This window comes from Scyliorhinus torazame, chromosome 1, assembly GCF_047496885.1.
Source record: "Scyliorhinus torazame isolate Kashiwa2021f chromosome 1, sScyTor2.1, whole genome shotgun sequence".
In the NCBI taxonomy this organism is placed as follows: domain Eukaryota; kingdom Metazoa; phylum Chordata; class Chondrichthyes; order Carcharhiniformes; family Scyliorhinidae; genus Scyliorhinus; species Scyliorhinus torazame.
In genome coordinates this window covers 200,852,628-200,871,219 of record NC_092707.1, presented here as the reverse complement: position 1 = coordinate 200,871,219, position 18,592 = coordinate 200,852,628, and the positions used below count along the sequence as shown (strand labels likewise).

The following is an 18,592-nucleotide window of genomic DNA, read 5'->3' as shown; positions in this document are numbered from 1 at the left end:
AATGACATGGCAGGGTTTATAAAGCTGGAACGGATTAAGTTCGTCCTAAGGGGATCGGCTCAAGGGTTCAACAGGCGGTGGCAACCGTTCGTCGAATACCTCACAGAAAGATAGAGGGAATGGAAAAGAAGAAGGCAGCAGCAGCAGCCCGGGGGGGGGGGGGGGGGGAGGAGGAACCAGAAGGAGTCTCAGGGTTATTAATATATATGTATAATATGTATAGGTCGTTGCTATAAATAATTGTATATTGGACTGTTAAATCATATTTTTGGAGAGTGTTTATCTGAGACAAGGCAGTTGCCATTTAGTTTTAGTTTTCGTTTTTGTTGTATATTATTTATTCTTTGTTTATAAAACAGGTCATTGTTATCTATACTGTTATATTATTGTGTAAAGGATACACAATGTACTGTGATGGTTGACCAAAAATTTTCAATAAAATATTTATTAAAAAAAAGTCTGTGCAAGGTTCCCCAGCTCCTGGCTATCTGAATCCCCAGGTATCGAAAGTTTCTTTCCGCTCTCCTTAAAGGCAGGCCATCTATCCCTCTACTCTGGTCCCCAGGGTGTATCACAAAAAAGTTCACTCTTTCCCATGTTAAGTCTATATCCCGAGAAATCTCCGAACTCCCTCAATATCTGCATGACCTCTGTCATCCCCCCCACTGGGTCCGTCACATACAACAGTAGGTCATCCGCGTAGAGTGACACTCGGTGTTCTTCTCCCCCTCTAATCACCCCTCTCCATTTTCTGGAGTCTCTCAGCGCTATGGCCAGTGGTTCAATTGCCAACGCGAACAGTAATGGAGATAGCGGTCATCCCTGTCTTGTTCCCCTGTATAGTCGGAAATACTCTGATCTTTGCCGACCCATGACCACACTTGCCGTTGGGGCCCCATAGAGGAGTTTGACCCAGCTAACAAACCCGTCCCCGAACCCGAACCTCCTCAGCACCTCCCATAGATACTCCCACTCCACCCTATCAAATGCCTTCTCTGCATCCATTGCCGCCACTATCTCTGCCTCCCCCTCTGCTGGGGGCATCATTATCACCCCTAATAGCCGTTGCACGTTGACATTTAGTTGTCTCCCCTTTACGAATCCTGTCTGGTCTTCGTGCACCACCCCCGGGACACAGTCCTCTATCCTCGATGCCAGCACCTTTGCTAGCAATTTGGCGTCCACATTTAGTCGTGAAATAGGCGTATAGGACCCGCACTGCAGCGGATCTTTATCCCGCTTCAAAATTAGCGATATCGTCGCCTCCGACATTGTCGGGGGTAGAGTCCCCCCTTCCCTGGCCTCGTTAAAAGTCCTCACCAACAGCGGGGCCAGCAAGTCCACATATTTGCTATAAAATTCCACCGGGAACCCATCTGGTCCCGGGGCCTTCCCTGCCTGCATGTTCCCCAGCTCCTTGGTAACCTCGTCCACCCAAATTGGTGCCCCCAGGCCTTCCACCTCCTGCTCCTCCACCCTCGGGAACCTTAATTGGTCCAAAAACTGTCGCATCTCCTCTTTTCCCTCCGGGGTTTGGGACCTATAAAGTCTCTCGTAAAAGGTCTTAAACACCTCGTTTATCTTCCCTGCTCTCCGCACCGTAGCTCCCTTTTCGTCTCTAATTCGCCCTATCTCCCTCGCCGCTGTCCTCTTTCGCAGCTGATGGGCCAACAGGCGACTAGCCTTTTCCCCATATTCATATCTCATCCCCTGTGCCTTCCTCCACAGCACCTGCGCCCTCCTAGTGGTCAGAAGGTCGAACTCCGTCTGGAGTCGTCGTCTCTCCCTGTATAGTCCCTCCTCCGGGGTCTCCGCATATTCTTTGTCCACCCTTAAAGTCTCCCCCAGTAATCTTTCCCACTGCCTGCTTTTTAAACCATGGTTTTTAAAACTCTTACTGCAGTAGAGATAAACACACACTAACCCAGGCTTTTAACCATTACTGCAGCAGTTACATGTAATACTATATATATATATGTGTGTGTGTGAAATTCTTACATTAATCATATGAATACATTTAATGTATGTTAAATATTTCATACTGATTTATAGAAAATGCTTAATTGTTCATATATTAATAGAACCATCATCAACTTCAAATGGTAAAAACAAAATAAATATTTAAACATTGGACACAGAGGGAGCAGACAGCTCTCGCAGTCAACGTTGTGCACACCTCAGACTGCACCTCACTTCACTTGCCCTTATTTTGCGTGCATATCACTTCCGTTATATTGATAAGCAAAAAACTACGTGGATGGAAATTAGCGGAATGTGGCAACCCTGCGAGTGGGCAATGGTCAACAAAATGTTTCATGGGCCGCACTCAACCCAGATGGGTCGCATGTGGCCCCTGGGCCACAGGTTGCCCAACACTGCCCCGAGGCCTTTGTAAATAGTTCTTAACAAAGGTTTTGCAATTAAAACGTATTGATTAGCTCAAGTCTGACTCAGGGAAGTAAAGCCTAATCAAGGTTAGGTAAGCAAAGAAAGAACGGTAGAAATTAAACCTAACAATCGCTTGGTAACAACATCAAAACAATCACCACTGGGGAGTCTTTTATCTTCTCTCTCATAAACTTGCATATGTTCCCATTGAAAGAGTGGGGTCGTTTCTAATCATCACGTCTGGCTATTTACCTTGTCTTTTGTGGAATCTAGCTGTGTAAATTGTCTGGCTGCAGTGACAATGTTTCAAGTTGCTCTGTTGGCTGGGAGGTGCCTTAGGATGTTCTGGGATTGTGAAAGGTGATATGTACCTTAAAGTTCTTTGTTTAATTTTCTTTTCACTTTGTCCCATGTGCTGCTCTTCTACTTGCTCTTAATTGCAACCAGTGAAGTCAGCAATGATGATCTTGGTTGTCTTCAGTCAACCGAGTGAATTTAGCCCATATATAAAGTGGAGGATTTTAAAGGAATTTTTTGTCAAGATTTACATTTGTCCGGCTTTACAAAGCAGCCAATAAATGTTTAGAAAATCCATGCGGAACGTTTACTGTTGGGGTCATCTTCGAGCTTGACGCTTGTCACCAGTCCGAAAATGCTATTTCACTACAAGAGTGGAAAATAAATTTGATGTGACCCTGTGAATATCTTCAGTGCTGTTAGATAGCAAAATTAATTATTTTATGGAATTGATGTGTGTTATTTGTGATTAATGATTAAGTTTAGCCTTTTTTCTAATAGCTGCCTTTTACATTTCAGCATCAGGGGCCTAAAGTAGAAAAAGTGTTTTTTACCACAGCCATACCAGTCACTGGCAACTCAGGTAACTTAATGTTTTAGATTTTTTTTCAAATTGCCATGGTTTTAAAAATTTTGGCGTAGCATTTGAGCTGATTAATTCATGATCAAATGGAATACATCAAGGTGTGTGAGCTTTTCATGGGCCACATGGGCAAAATTTATGGTACCATGGACTATCAGATGCTCTGATTTAAGATTTATCCATCAGAGACAAGAGTATCCTTTCCAAACCTTTAGAATTATTTGTTCAACATTTTGTTTTTGCCACATGCTGGCAAGGCATGTTTTTATTGTCCTGGGGACATGATTCAACCCACAGGTCTGTGGCAAGTTTCAAAATCGGGCCTTTTGTTGGCTCACAAATAACCGACAAAGCTCCAACTGGCTTATTGATATTCAATAGGGAGTAGAGCTACCAACCCTGCCCAACCTGACTACATAAAAGTCTAATCCACCATTGTGGGTGACAAGTCAGTGAACAGGAAATATTGGTAAAACAACTGAATTCCGTGGACATGCTAGGGCTTGACATGTGGCCCTGGGATGCCTCTGGAATGCAATTTGTGAAGATCTGTTGGATGTGATTTAGCAGACTGGCCTGAAAATCCATGAAATTACTGGGATAGTTGGTGCCAGAAGCGAAACATTAACAGCGTTCATACTAAGTCTCTGATAAAGGATGGCACGGCGGCGCAGTGGTTACCACTGCTGCCTCACAGCTCCAGGGACCTGGGTTCAATTCCAGCCTTGGGTGACTCTGGAGTTTGAACTTTCTCCCCGTGTCTGCGTGGGTTTCCTCCAGGTGCTCAGGTTTCCTCCCACAGTCAAAAGATGTGAAGGTTAGGTGGATTGGCCATGCTAAATTGCCCCTTAGTGTCCAAAAGGTTAGGTGGGGTTACTGGGTTATGGGGTTAGGGTGGAGGCATGGGCTTAAGTAGGATGCTCTTTCTAAGGGCCGGTGCAGACTCGATGGGCTGAATGGCCTCCTTCTGCACTGTAAATTGTATGATTCTATAAAGTCAATGTTTTGCTATATTACATTTGTGCTGATAGCAACACAGTAAGAGATGGCAAGAGGTCGCATTCTCTGTTCACCACAGAAGGCTGACAATGCATAAGCCAGGATTTTTTATGGAAATAGATATTCTAGTGGCGAGGACAGACCTACCAAATTCTGTCTTCTGTGGTTCGCACAATAATTGCTAAAGGTGTATAGGTTACATTGAACATACAGTGCAGAAGGAGGCCATTCGGCCCATCGAGTCTCCACCGACCCACTTAAGCCCTCACTTCCACCCTATCCCTGTAACCCAATAACCCACCCTAACCTTCTTTGACACTAAGGGCAATTTATCATGGCCAATCCACCTAATCTGCACGTCTTTGGACTGTGGGAGGAAACCGGAGCACCCGGAGGAAACCCATGCAGACACTGGGAGAACGTGCAGACTCCGCACAGACAGTGATCCAGCGGGGAATCGAACCTGGGACCCTGGAGCTGTGAAGCCACGCTGCTATCCACTTGTGCTACCGTGCTTACCCCTCGAGTTGCTGTACATTTACCATCTGTGGGTAGTTGAACCCTCTCATAGTCTGAGATTAAGCCAATCTGTTTGCAAGCTTTAATTTGATCTCAAGATGAATTTCCAATCCCGCACTAATACCATCACTGCTACTGCCTATTACCATTTTTGTAACATTCACCTTTCAGCTCACCTGCTGCTGAAACCCACATCCATGCTTTCATAAGGAGGCTCAGCTATTTCAACACACTCCTGGCTGGTGTCTCACATTTTCTGTAAAATTGAGGTCCTCCAAATAAATCTCTTATCTGTCTCAAGTCCTATTACCCCTGTGCTTGTCCACAAACATTGGCTCCCAGTCGAGCAATGTCTTTATTTTAACTTTCTCATTGTTGCTTTCAAATCCTTCCATGATCTTGCCCGTCCCCACCTCTGTAATCTCCTCCAACCCATAATTTTCTGAGAAATCTTTGATCAAATAATTCTGGTCTCTTGTGTATCCCAAATTCTAATTGTGCCTCGACCTGAAGCTCTGGAATTCCCTCCCTAAACCTCACCTCTTTACCTCACTTTCCTCCTTTAAGACATTCCTTAAAACCTACCTCTTCTGGCCCAATATCTCCTTATGTGGCTTTCTGCATACCTTGTTTTATAATACTTTGTGTAATGCCTTGCCACGTTTCATTACATTCGAAGTGATGTACAAATGCAAGTTGTTAATGCCCAGAGAGGAGTATGGGGGGTGTGCACATGAAGTTGAATCCATACTTAATTCAGCTGCATGTATCTAGCTGCAAGCCCAGCCCAGCCTTTAAACATTATCTAAAAATCAAGCAACACTGCAACAAACTGTTATCTTCTCAGCTCCAACCCCCAACAGGGCAAACCAGTGAGTAATTTCATTGCAATATCTCTACCCTGGCCTTTCTTTGGGCCTGTTGTATTGTGTAGATAAATGTGTCATGTTCCATTTATCATTTATTTTTTTCAGGAAACCCAGTGCAGCAAATAGGGTTGAGTGTTCCGGTCATAATCATCAAACAAGAGGAGTCCTGTCAGTGCCAGTGTACCTGCCGTGATTCAAGCAAAGATAAAGCCTCCAGGAGCAAGGAAAATCCATCACAGGAAGCCGGTTCTTCCCAAATTCCCCCTGATCAGGAGCAGACTCGGCTACAGTCTCAGACTTTCCCTTCCAACTCTGAGGAAAGCAGTCAGGCCACACAGCAACCATTGCAGACAGACCCTCAAGCAGGCTTGAACAATATAGATATGACTGCATTTCTTTCTCTGGAGAGTCCCGGGACCCCTTCAAATCTGTCTGGTATAGAGGCGAATGACATTCAGGCGCTGCTGCAAAAGGTGGAAGAAGAAATAGACTTGAACAGCTTCCCCAAGTAAAGTTGCTCAGTCATATCTGTTTTTCTGGATAAATATTCAAAGAAATTTCCATCTTTTACTTATGCAGGATTTTTAAAAAAGGTCCCGTGTACACAAGTGCCGTTTACACCTAGCATTTTGCTGTTAAATGGATCCAGAAATGCTTTCTGTAAACTGAAAAGGAGGATGCTTCTATTCCAGGTTCAGTTTGGTGTTGAAACTTACAACAGACTTGGAAGATTTGGTTGGGCCTGGATTGTATCTGGAGTCTCATCAAGTGAAAGGGAGAAGGGGATGTTGGGGAGCCAGGGTTAGTTCTACAAAAAGAATGGCAAACATCAGTGCTGTGATGCAAGGGCAGCCTATTTGTGTTCAAATGAATTGAACAGTAAAGCTGCATTGAGGGTTCTGCTGAATTGGCTGCATCGTAACTGGCAGATCACAGGGCAGTTGGGTTTGGATTACTTTACTGGTTTAACATCTGGAAGCTGCTTTTTCTTGACCTACAGAAAATGCTGATGAAAGTTCTGATGGACCAGTAACATAAAAAGAATTATGGTAGAGCATCTGATCTCCGTCACCAGATGCTTTTTTTAATAGCCTTTTTGCAGTTCACTTAGAGCCCCTAGTGACCAAACACAACTGTAGCACTAAAGCATTGAGTGAATCTACATTAAGCATTGGATCTAAATATTTTTACACGATCAGGTGGTAGTAACTCTGCAATTTATTTTCACCCCATAATTAGAGTTATCCCACTTCAGATAATATAGATGTAAACAAAAATTCAAGTCACTTTAGTCCTTATGTTCTTTCCCTGGATTCTCACTTTTTTAGAATGGGCCTGGCCCATTTTCCAAAGTAAAGTAAGACTTGCTGCATTTGAGTAAGTTGGATTGTGCAACAACGCTGTCTCTAAAATCTAGATTTGGATCCTGTCCAGGGCAATGGAATGAGCTGCTAATATTGTTCAAACTATCTCCATCTAATAATTCCTGAAAGACATGAGATGGCAGAATTAACCTTTATACAATTGAACACTGACCCAAATTGGCAGATCTCTACCAGAGAAGCCTTTGGGGTGTCTGGCTTGGGAAATAGCAATATCACACTGGTGCAGTAAGAAAAGCTGATCTGAGCTTGGGTCGAGGCACATGTTTCAGACGGTCTTACTTAAGCTTTCAGCAGTATTTAACACAAGTGACACTGCAGGAGAAGAGAATGTTTTCAATTAATATGCCTATTCATCCTTGGAGCATACAATCTTCTCTTCTCAATTTAAAAAGGAGCCAGAATGAGTTCTCTGTAGTTGCAAAACCATTCCACTGAGAAAAGAAAAATATGAAACTTGCTGTGTCCCAAAATTATAACAATTCCAAGTCACTCTACCAAAAGTCTGTCATATGTCCCACTTGTGTCTCAAAATGTTTCCAGCACTTAACAGTTGAGAATTTATCAAATGAATAATTTAATATATTGGGTGATTTAGCATTCTTTGCACATTTACTGCCGTGGTACGGTCCTCCCATTAATCCAGTGCAGTTTGGAATTGCATGCATATTAAATAACCAACTGCTTCCAATTAACACTAGTCAACTGTGTAAAGTTGCTAGTGATGCAGATTCCACTTGTAAGCTGCATGTGAATGTACAATAGAACCCTTTAGATTATGAATGGAGGAGTTGAATATATAGGAATATAGTGAGACATCTTTGAGTGTTACACATGAGTCCTGAGGCCACTTGGAAAAGTTCACCAAATCCCCCCACAGATTTAGATTTTAATAGTTGTGTTCATATGTCTATTTTCTTTATTAATATTGGACATATTTATCACAATCTGTTTTGACCGTTTTCGGCTTAAGCTTTCTGCTGCAAGATTTTGTTAAACTGTATTCAGAGATTTGAAATTTCTGGATAAAACTAAAGATAATGTAAGGTGAAATCTAGAATTGTGGTGCTGCCATTGTGGCTACAATTTTAAGTAAATCTACAAGACATTTAACCTTAAAGTTGTGATCCAAGAAGGGAAGGAAGCATCCCATCAATTATTTTGGCACGTTTTCTTTGAGGAGTGGAATAATGCAGCATCCCATCAATTGGAGGTAGAAGGAAAGGTATGAATGTTAAAAATCTGACTTGGAAAATGATGTCAATCATCTAACTGGAATTGGAGGATCAGCTCTGTAATATCAGCGTATTAGTAATGGAGATAGTCTCTCAACAATACTCATGCTTTCACTTCATTAATAAACTTTTCCTGAATGTTGGCATTTTGCAAATAGACCAGTGATTGGATTAAGCATTCAGTCCTGGGGTCGATGTTTGGTTTCACTGTGCAGGTGGTGGTATCATTGAACCACTATTTGGAAGCTCTAAATCTATTAGTTGCCTCGAGAAATCGGCCTACTGTCACTAACTCCAAGCTGTTTTGTGCTGTGAAAAATGAATTATCCAGTCATTTGAATTGAGTGATATTAAGAGCAAATCAGAATTAAGAGCAGACTGCAAATTGGAGAAGGGATTTTAAACCAATTGCCTAAAGTTATTCCTTTTTTGTTAAGTTTATGTGCAATAGCCGCAGTTTTCTTTCCAATGTTGCTGGCCTGGAAAGTGCAATTAATTTAATCTTTGTAGAAAGAGTTTATTTCTGATGTCATTTTATAGTTCAAATATCAAAATATATTTATCAGAATATTTGTTGCTTAACAGTGTAATAAACATTGAAAATCTGAAGTTTTATTTGTTAAAGCCATATGGATAGATTAAGGTAAATTTAATATTGTTTTTTTAAAGGTAAGTTTCAACACATCTCTAATTTTTCAAGCTTCTACCCACTCAAGACATGTTGAATTGCCATCTGATTTCAGTTTAGACGGAATTTTGTTCTTAATGGAATCCAGTAATAATGAAGACCTAAAACTAACTGTCCTGGTGGAAGTTTTTATGTATTGCCTAACGATTGAAACCTGAACTTAACCCATAATTGGCATCAAACTTGAGGCAAAATATGGTCATGTACATGATCTCTCTGTAACCCAACAAATGTTGTTCTGTGTTGGACATTGTGGTACCTGACCCTGTATCCTACAAGGCTGCAGCCTTTGTTCGTTATTTTGGATTTTGTTTATTGTCACGTGTACCGAGGTACAGTGAAAAGTAATTTTCTTCACCACTGATCCAAATTCTTCTGGTTCCTGTATTATCCAGCGGCCTGTTGTTCTGTGAAGTCAATGTATCCAAATGCAGAGAATTTTATAAAAAAAGTTTTAAGCAAACGTGGATGTATTCAAAGTGAATAGTCAGGGTGAAATGACAAAGGCGTAGGAAATTCCTTGTAGGCCGTGGGCTTGTACAATATACACGAGACTCTCAGCCACCTATGAATGAAGTAGATCCAGACAACTTGGCATTTCTTGCACATTAGTTATATGCAAATTGTGAGCTGTAAATCACATGCAAATTACTTAATAAAACATAGTAATGCACTGTTTATCCTGCAGTATGAATATAAAGCTGGATTAGCATCACACATGGTGACTGCTGATATAAAACTAGGCCCAGAAGGTAAGACACCATGGATTGATTGAACACTTGATCTAATTCATGGAGTTTAAATGATGGGTTTTTGGTTCTTGTGACCATCCTTGATTATATTAAGTTAGCAATGGTTATTAGCTGCTCATAAAATAAAAGCATGAACAAATATTTAAACACCGCTAATTGATAAAGTACATGACACCGTTTCACCTTGTCATTAGGACGACCAATTCTCCAGGATTGGCTTAGAGTTTCAAGGTATTGAAGATCAATCTCCAGGGTTGTGTGCAGCCCTGGAGAAAAATTATCAGGGCATTAGAAAAGATATTGTTTCTTTGTCATTTTCTTTGAACTTTTCTCATTACCGGATGAAAAAATATTGAAAATGGGGATAAAAGACTGTTTGGCCGATGGTCAATTAGGTATTGAGTCCTTTTGCTTTCCAATTAGTGTAGAAAGGCAGTGTGTCCTGAGGATGAATGTGTTGGCCGACAAATGGCCGGAGTGTGAGGACAAGTCATGTGATGAAATCTTCGAGAATACATTTATATTTAGAGTACCCAATTATTATTTTTTTCCAATTAAGGGGCAATTTGGCATGGCCAATCAACATAACCTGCACATTTTTGGGTTGTGGGGGTGAAACCCACACAGACATGGGGAGAATGTGGAAACTTCACACGGACAGTGACCCAGAGCCGGAATTAGACCCGGGTCCTCAGCGCCACAGCCTCAGTGCTAACCATTGAGCCGCACGTCGCCCTTTTGAAAATACATTTAATCACAGTTTCCAACCCTAGAATTCATTGTTTGGCCTTGGATCTCCTGAAAAATGGCTGATTATGCCCTACTTTGAATATTGACAAGAAAACAAATAAGCAAGAGGCTTTTTTAGTTTGTATTCGTTCGTGGGATGTGGACCTCACTGTGGACATCACTGACTCGGCCAGCATTTATCACCCATCCCTAATCCCTTGAGATGGTGATGGTGAACTGCTGCTTGAACCACTGCAGTCCATGTGATGCAGGTACACCCACAGTTCGGAAGAGAAAGTACTGGATTGATTGCCTTTCAATGATATTTCCGCATTGTATATAGACCTGGTTATCCTTGATTCCTCCAAGTGACAAATTGAATTAGACTTTGTATCCACACCCAATAATCTGCTGGCACTGTTTACAACTACTCCACTGATCACCTTCATGAAGCATGCTTTTTAATGTGGCTCCTGTCATCTAAATTAACTTTGCATTTGTGTAAATATGAAAAATGTGAAATATTTTAAAATTTAAATCCAAACCCATTGTGGATGATCCAGACTCTCTGGCATTCTAACTTTCTGGAAGTGCTTGCACTTAGTTTTTACATTTCGGCATGCCTTTTATAGGATCACTAGATGAAACCTCTACTTCCAATTCTGATTTACAAACCTTGCAAAAATATCATTTTGCTAGTCAGATTTTTGTTAGTGAATGCTGTTGATCATGAACTCTTTTTGTTCTCTCCCAAATTGCAAGTTACTTTTTTTTATACCAGCCTTTAAAATGACATTGAGTGTGAATCATCTTACGATGTTGCAGTTGTGAAAGATCTAATTTAAACCAACTTGTCTTGTTACTCTTATGATGCCTACCATTTGAGCTGATTGCCAGGTTAGGTGACGGGAGAATGCTCAGACTGTGTGGTGGGACATCATCTTTCCTCACTGATTTCTAAACCGAACAAGGAATCTTATGGCTCTTGCTCGGATTAAATTTTTAAAAGCAAATAAAGTTTATTTTATTAACATTAGGATAATTTCTACAAGATGAATGAGAGTCATGTCATGTTAAATGTGGAAACCTTTCTCTTCACCCCATTCCACCCTTACTCACCACACTCGCTTCCTTTGTTTATCACTACACCAATTCAATCCCACTCACATGAGGAATTCTCTTGCCTCTGATTCGTGTTATGATTACCCAGTCCAAATCATATAATTTTACACTCGTAGTAGCTCAGCATTAATATTCCACTTACACGTGAACTATTTTCAAATGGCTTAAAATTAATTATCCATAAGAAATGTTTTACGTATCACAGTTTTTGGGGGTGAGTGAGAAGGTTTGTTCCCAAATCAGGTGTCCCATCAAATCAAATCAGGAAAAGAGAATTTGAACATTATTTGGGATATTAACTAATGTAGGTTTCAGTGTAGTCAGAACTTGGGAACTTCGGTTATATTACTTTATCTCTTCTGCCTAACCCAACAGCAGAAGTGTTTAAGAAATCTGCTCTTTTGATCAGTTTAGTTTAAAGCTTAGAATCATTTAGTTAGAACCCATAAATCTAACTCTTTAATTATTTTTAATCTAAAAGAACAGCTACTCACTTCGTACTTTTCCAACAGTACAAACAGTTAACTAGAATTACAGAGCAGAGAAACACGACATTTAGCCTAACCAGTCTGCTGGTGTTCATCCTCTACCCAGTTTATCTCAATCTTTCAGCATATCTTCCTCTCTAACTTTTCTCTCTTGGACTCATCTGGTTTCCTTTTGAAAGCATCTCTATGCTGTTTGCCTCAATCTCTTTCTATGGCACTGATTTCCACATTCTAACTTTGCCTGAGTCCTTATTTCCTATTACATTTATTAATAACTATCTTGTAATTAAAACCCCCAAGCTTGAGATTATCTCACACATTCGCTCCACAGCTACCCTGTCCAACACACTTCTGTCTGGTCACCTCTAAGACTATTTTCTGTAGAAGAAAGCCCTAACTGTTCAATGTTTCCCAATAGTGGACTTCTCTATCTGGTACCATCCTTGTTAATAATAGTATTAAGTCAATAATCTGTTGGCAGAACCAACCAGTTATTCTATGTCTTCAAACATAGTTGGAAACTTTTTTCTCAGAAGTATTGGAAAGTACTTTTCTGAACCTTAAAATGTGATTTTTCTCTCCTTGACTGAGGTATTGAAATGAATAATGTTGCCATTCTTCCTCTCTTTACTCTCTGCCTTTGTAAATCTTTTCCTGCCATTAATTTAATTTGGTTAGCTACAAGTTCAGATGATAATTATTTGTGGATACTTCTATTAACTGCATGTTACACTGAGCCTATGAAAAGCACCATTTCCTCATTACTCCTGCCCATCTCACAAGTTACTGCTTTGTTGACATCAAGGTCGTCCAGATATTATGCTTATCACACAACGTAATGCTGAGCATGATCTATTTCTTCTGTGCAAAATTATAAACATACAATGATTCCAATTGTGTGTAAAAATGAAAAAAAAGCTCAGATAACCAGAACTTCTAAACTGAACTTTGCAGTAATAATGATGGCAAAACTGTCAGCGTTCAAAATACAGCAACCTCTGGAGTCCACTTGTGTGAGTTGAAATTCGTCATAGGGTCTGTTGAAGTCCCCATAGTGTGCAATAAATTTGAAATCACTGAACTGACCAGAACTTGCAATTTTATGCTGTTCATCTCACTGTAAAAACCCTTACGCTTTATTTTGTTGAATGAAATGAAACTAGGTTTTTAAGTGTATTAAGGTTGGAATTACTTCTGAAAGACCTCTCTGGCACTGAAACACATTTTATATTGTGGAATATCAAATTTCTCAAACTTGCTCATTCAAACATATTTTAAGGTTGGCATTTATGCTTATTAATCCCATGCATATACCCATTTTATTTTGTTCTTTGTAAATAGATATTTAAAAAGTAGAAGGATAAGGGTGGCGCAGTGGTTAGCATTGCTGCCTCACTGTGCCAAGGTCCCAGGTTCGATCCCGGCTCTGGGTCACTGTCCGTGTGGAGTTTGCACATTCTCCCTGTGTTTGTGTGGCTTTCACCCCCACAACCCAAAGATGTGCAGTGTAGGTGGATTGGCCACGCTAAATTGACCCTTAATTGGAAAAAATGAATTGGGTACTCTCTAATTTATAAAGATTTTTTAAAAAGTAAAAGGATAATCAGTACATTTTTACTTGCTGGTTTGCTGCAATACTTCCATGTGATTGGCTGCTTACCGTACTAAATGGCATCACTTTTTCCAGACACCGGGCGGTTTGATTTGGAGCCCAATTTTAAACTAGTATCAGGAAAGGGAAAGTCCATGCCACAAGACCTTTCTGAGCAACTTTCTACAAGGCGAATGTCAAGCGTGTCACTTCACTACTGCACGCAAAATCCGTGCATTAACACATGCTGGGATAGGAGTTGATGCCACAATTCAGTTTTGAGACATAAGTCACCTCGAGCTTCTTTCAAGTTTACTATAATCCTGCAGACCTATAAATTCCATTCTGGATCGATCCATGTGCTCAACCTATACATTTTCTATGATAGCTAAGATGTTGCAGGGCAGAGTTTCTAAATTGCTACCAAAAGCAAACGCTTTTTTCCCTTTGTAATCCCCATTTCAAATTAAACCTGAGTAAGAAGCTAGCCGTGTACTAATGGTCTCTTGCTGTTTGTACTATTAGGTTTTACTGCACTATGTTGGAGAAAATGCCTGTCCATTTGCACCCTACACTTACAAAGTTAATAGAGCAGACCTGGAGTCTGTGCTTTCAGTTAAATTTTTGTTGTCTGATTAGTAGTTTCGAGTTAGGCATATTTTATCTGTGCAATGATTTTTGGATGCAATGCTGCTGAGGGAACTGGGGCTGTTTTCATGACAGACTTTGAATTTCCCTAATTCTGTTGACTTTTGTAAATCACAGAACTTTACCATGAATTAATTCCACCTACAGCTGATCCCATTCCTTAATCTTTACCTGTGATTTCTATTTTCCTTTTCATATCTTGAAGCCTTATAATTCCACAGGTCAGTGGTCTTCCAATAACTTGTCCTGTCACAATTAGCCTGCACAGTGTGACAAATTTCTATCTGGACCTGTGCCATTTTTGCTGCGAATGGTGTGTATGGGCTTAAGAGTAATTTCTGCCAACTTTCCTCTTCCCCATTGTTCCAGTGACACAATGCCTAACTTTCATTGAATCCCTTAGAAAGCGAGGTAGTTAAGATTGACTTCTCTCTAGCAAATCAAACTACTAGCCTATATAGGACAACAGGATTTCAAGATTGTTCAATGATGTGTGCAAGTTGCTTCATAAAGGTGAACTTGGAAGTGTTTGAATTTAACTTTTTTAAAGTTACTGTATGTTACCACCCAATCTGAGCTTGTGATTTAAAGTAATCCATTATTCTCATGTTTTATTCTTGCACAATTCAGATGAATTGTGAGACGCATCCTATGATATAAATAGACTTGGATGTTGGCCAGTCTTTTACCTGTGAGTCAGGTCTGTGGAAGCACAAATAATAGAATATGCATGAATCTGTTTGAGTAAAGTATCTCCAATTTGTATAGGAGACAGGATTTTGTTTCCAATTTAACACGGGCCATTGGTTTCAAATGAATCGACTTCAAATACCTTGACTTGAAAATTAAGGTATACTTGGAGTAGATTCCCTTTTAAAACGACTGAAATAAGCAACATTTGAATGATCAGAAATTTAGATTGCATAGGAATATTCAGGGTTTATATAAATGCACTGTAGACTGCATTCAGGTCACCAGGGTGTATAGCATTTTTTTAACAAAGAAAGGAAAAGGGATGGAGGGTCTGTAAATAAAATAATAAAACTGGTAAACTAAATTTTATTTAAACATGTACAGTACAATGGCACAACCTTTCTAATTACCATGTATTGCAAACTCATTAATAGGTCCGAATACTTGATCAGGCATGCTTATGGTTATATGTTGGTCTAATTTTACTTCTTAGAATCTTGCACCTTGGCCAATTTGTTCAACATTAACTTAATATGAAACAGGAAAAATTAGAAATACTATGCGGTAGTGTTGATTTAATAATTCAATGTTGAACTGTAGGAAGGTGCTTTGAATTCAAATATCGTCACGATCAAACAGCAATGGTCTATGGCCTATTAAAGAACTTTGAAACCTTAACTAGTTGATATGTTTAAAAACCTCTGTACACATTGAAATCTAGATGTCAAACGTGTAAAAGAATGAGTTTCATCAGTTATTTATCAGTCCAGAAATAAGTGCATAATTATCTTTTTTGATAGCCAACAGTTCTTTCACTGTTTGCTTAGAATAGCGAGAAGATAAAGACAAACAGGTATTTAATTGTCATTCATTGCTATACTGCATTGGCAAAAAAATTTATTCCTTGGGTTTCATTAAAACGCATTTGCAGAATTGGGAGCTTTTGGAAGCGGTATCCAATTGAAAATGTGCGCCTCCCATTAGTTTCAATTAATAATTTTTAATATCCATGCAAACACCTGAAATGTCCTCTAACTAAAAGCTCAAATCATGTGGGTTTTAAACACTGCAACTTTTGAAAGTAATGGGGAGTGAGGAGATTCTCTCGGGTTGTATGGGTGAGACCCACGCAGACATAGGGAGAATGTGCAAACTCCACACAGACAGTGACCCGGGGCTGGGATCGAACCCAGGCCCTTGACGCTGTGAGGCAGCAGTGCTGCCCCTTGGGCAATTTTCTTTTAACTCAAAAGTTAAGCATTGAGTAGGCAATCGCATGCTAAAAGATATGTATACTGACATTTTTCTGTTAACACAATGGAAGTAACAAGTATAGCATTTTGCGAGTTGGAGCCTAATCAGAATGTGGCATGCAGGAATGTGAGGCCCCTGGAGTGTGGGGGAACCATTTCAGTCACTTAGATTAGAAGATCGTGGCCTCGAAAAATGCCTGGTGACTATTTTGGACCTGTTAGGCACGGTACAGACTCCAGAATGTTGTTTTAACAAAATGGGCACCAAGACTTGCACATCTTGAAACTGACAAAAAATGTGTTAGCTGGGAGCAGTGGTCTGAGCTGTATGCCAGCGCATCTTGGCAGGCAGTATGTAATTATCAGCCAGGCAGCATAACAGCATCATTGCCTGCTGTGAATTCCATGTCATATTTCACCATTGAATCCGTCCAATTATAAACTTACTGACTTAGTCTGAAATTTCTCACTAAATTTATTCTGGGACTTTCTCATTGCTTTGTCATTGTTGAGGAGTACACTGTGTTTGCCCACAGCAAGTTTAGATGTCTGTTTTCCCCCTCTTTTGGCCATTGTAGCTATTCCCGTCATCTCAGTCTCAATATAATATTGATTCTCAATATAATTTCTGAAGAAGAATGCACTCTGTGAAAAGTGTTAATACCTGCAAATTTTAAATGGATTCTCTCACTTGCAAGCAGCCCCTCTGATTGTTGAGCAGTGTTACTACACTTCACCTATATATATTAACACTTGGGGTTATGGCTTGGTTTTATATTTTCACGCACCTTAATGGAATATTTCATTTTTGTTGCAAACTGCACTGAGATTGTGATTATTGTTGAATCTGAGGGCCACTGTATAGCATGATGGTCTGTATCACTGATTATATTTTTGCTTTTCAAAGCTAGAGTTTGAATCTCCTCACTTGCAGCTGATGTAAATTTAAAAATGGGATTTTATAATGAGTTCACTGTTACCTTTTGCACTCATCTTGATTTATCAAAGGGGATAATGAAATGTGCACCATCTGCAGCGGCAGAGTTGTTCCGAGTTCATAGTAATGCCGCACAGGAGCATTGAACCTTATGGCAGAACAGGGTTGGGCAAGTGAATGGTGAAGATTGCCGAAAATCTGTTTTGGAACCAAATGAATGCCTCCCTCTTCCACTTTCCCCAGAGAACTCTGTGCCAAAATCACGATGTGATTAGTATAGAATCGATACTGGAAAATCTTCCCATCCATCTGTTCACTGATCACAGCAACCAACTTTCGTTTGTCCTTCCCAGATGATGATCTTCAGTTCATTGTATTTTGAAAACTCTGAAGTACATTGTAAGCTATCGAGGGTTCTTATTTTGATGCCAAGTGAGATGTATGTCGTTTTGTGTTGCTGTTCAGCCGGGTAAGGGAGAGACAGAATTAATGAAAGAAAGCTTCATATGAAGTTTCTGCCATTTCATTTTAGTTGAACCTATACACTAGGAAAACTGTTAGGCTACCGTACAAGTCTTTTTCTTTTGTTTATCCCTTAAATTGAAGCACTTTAAGTTGATTAATCTGCAATTGTATTCTGTTGCACTCTTTACTGAGAGGACTATTTTGTTTTCTGTTGCAAAAACTTTATGTAGATATATTTTGCTTTAATTTGTACATGTTACTTTTGAACATTTTGTGGGTGTATGATGAGTAGAGACTATGTCCATGTCATTTCACATTAATACTAGCATTGGTGAGTGCTGCATAAGTCCTCAGGGGAGCACAGATGTGAATACATCGCTGGAAAGTGCTTGTTCTTTTCATTCAGCTGGCCCCTGTTAACTAATCATTTCATACACTTTGTTAGTGGCACTTTGTTTTTTATTAGGCTCTATGCAAACTCGGGAGTCAAACCACTGTTCTATTGTATAAGCATTTGACTGGATATGTGATGCAGAAATTTTTTTTTTTAGTTTGATTTAGAAATATATTATTGTAAATGATGCACAGTGAACTAGTATGAAGTCCATTTTAAATCTATTGCACATGCCAACTGGTGATGCCAATCAAAATGATCTCTTAACTTGCACAGGCAAATGAACACAGTAAATTGAGTCTTCAGATAGACTGAGGCAGATAGACTTATTATTGAGCAGGTTTATAATTAGGAGAACAACTCTTCCATACCCAGGCTGAGTCTATGCCTGTGGATATGCCCATGGGATTCTCTTGCTGACCTAGATATATATATATCTTGCTCATGGGAACACTGCACATTTACTTCTGTTTTTAGCTGCTTTGACTTAATTTGGAAAGACATGATTGTGATCTATGTAGCAGAGATATTTCTACGCCTCCTCAGTTGGATTCATGGCC

General features: G+C 39.9%; 1 protein-coding gene across 4 annotated transcripts in view; it reads left to right on the top strand.

The window, feature by feature from the left end:
• The window catches only part of mtf1 (metal-regulatory transcription factor 1), a 159,556-nt gene extending 143,895 nt beyond the window's left edge, over positions 1-15,661 (top strand). For all 4 annotated transcript variants that reach the window (XM_072501854.1, XM_072501845.1, XM_072501842.1 and 1 more), the window contains exons 10-11: positions 3,205-3,268; positions 5,761-15,661. In XM_072501854.1, the coding sequence (XP_072357955.1) occupies positions 3,205-3,268; positions 5,761-6,167 (471 nt within the window). In that variant the 3' untranslated portion in view covers positions 6,168-15,661. The remainder of the gene's footprint in view (positions 1-3,204; positions 3,269-5,760) is intronic.
• The last annotated feature ends 2,931 nt before the right edge of the window (positions 15,662-18,592 follow it).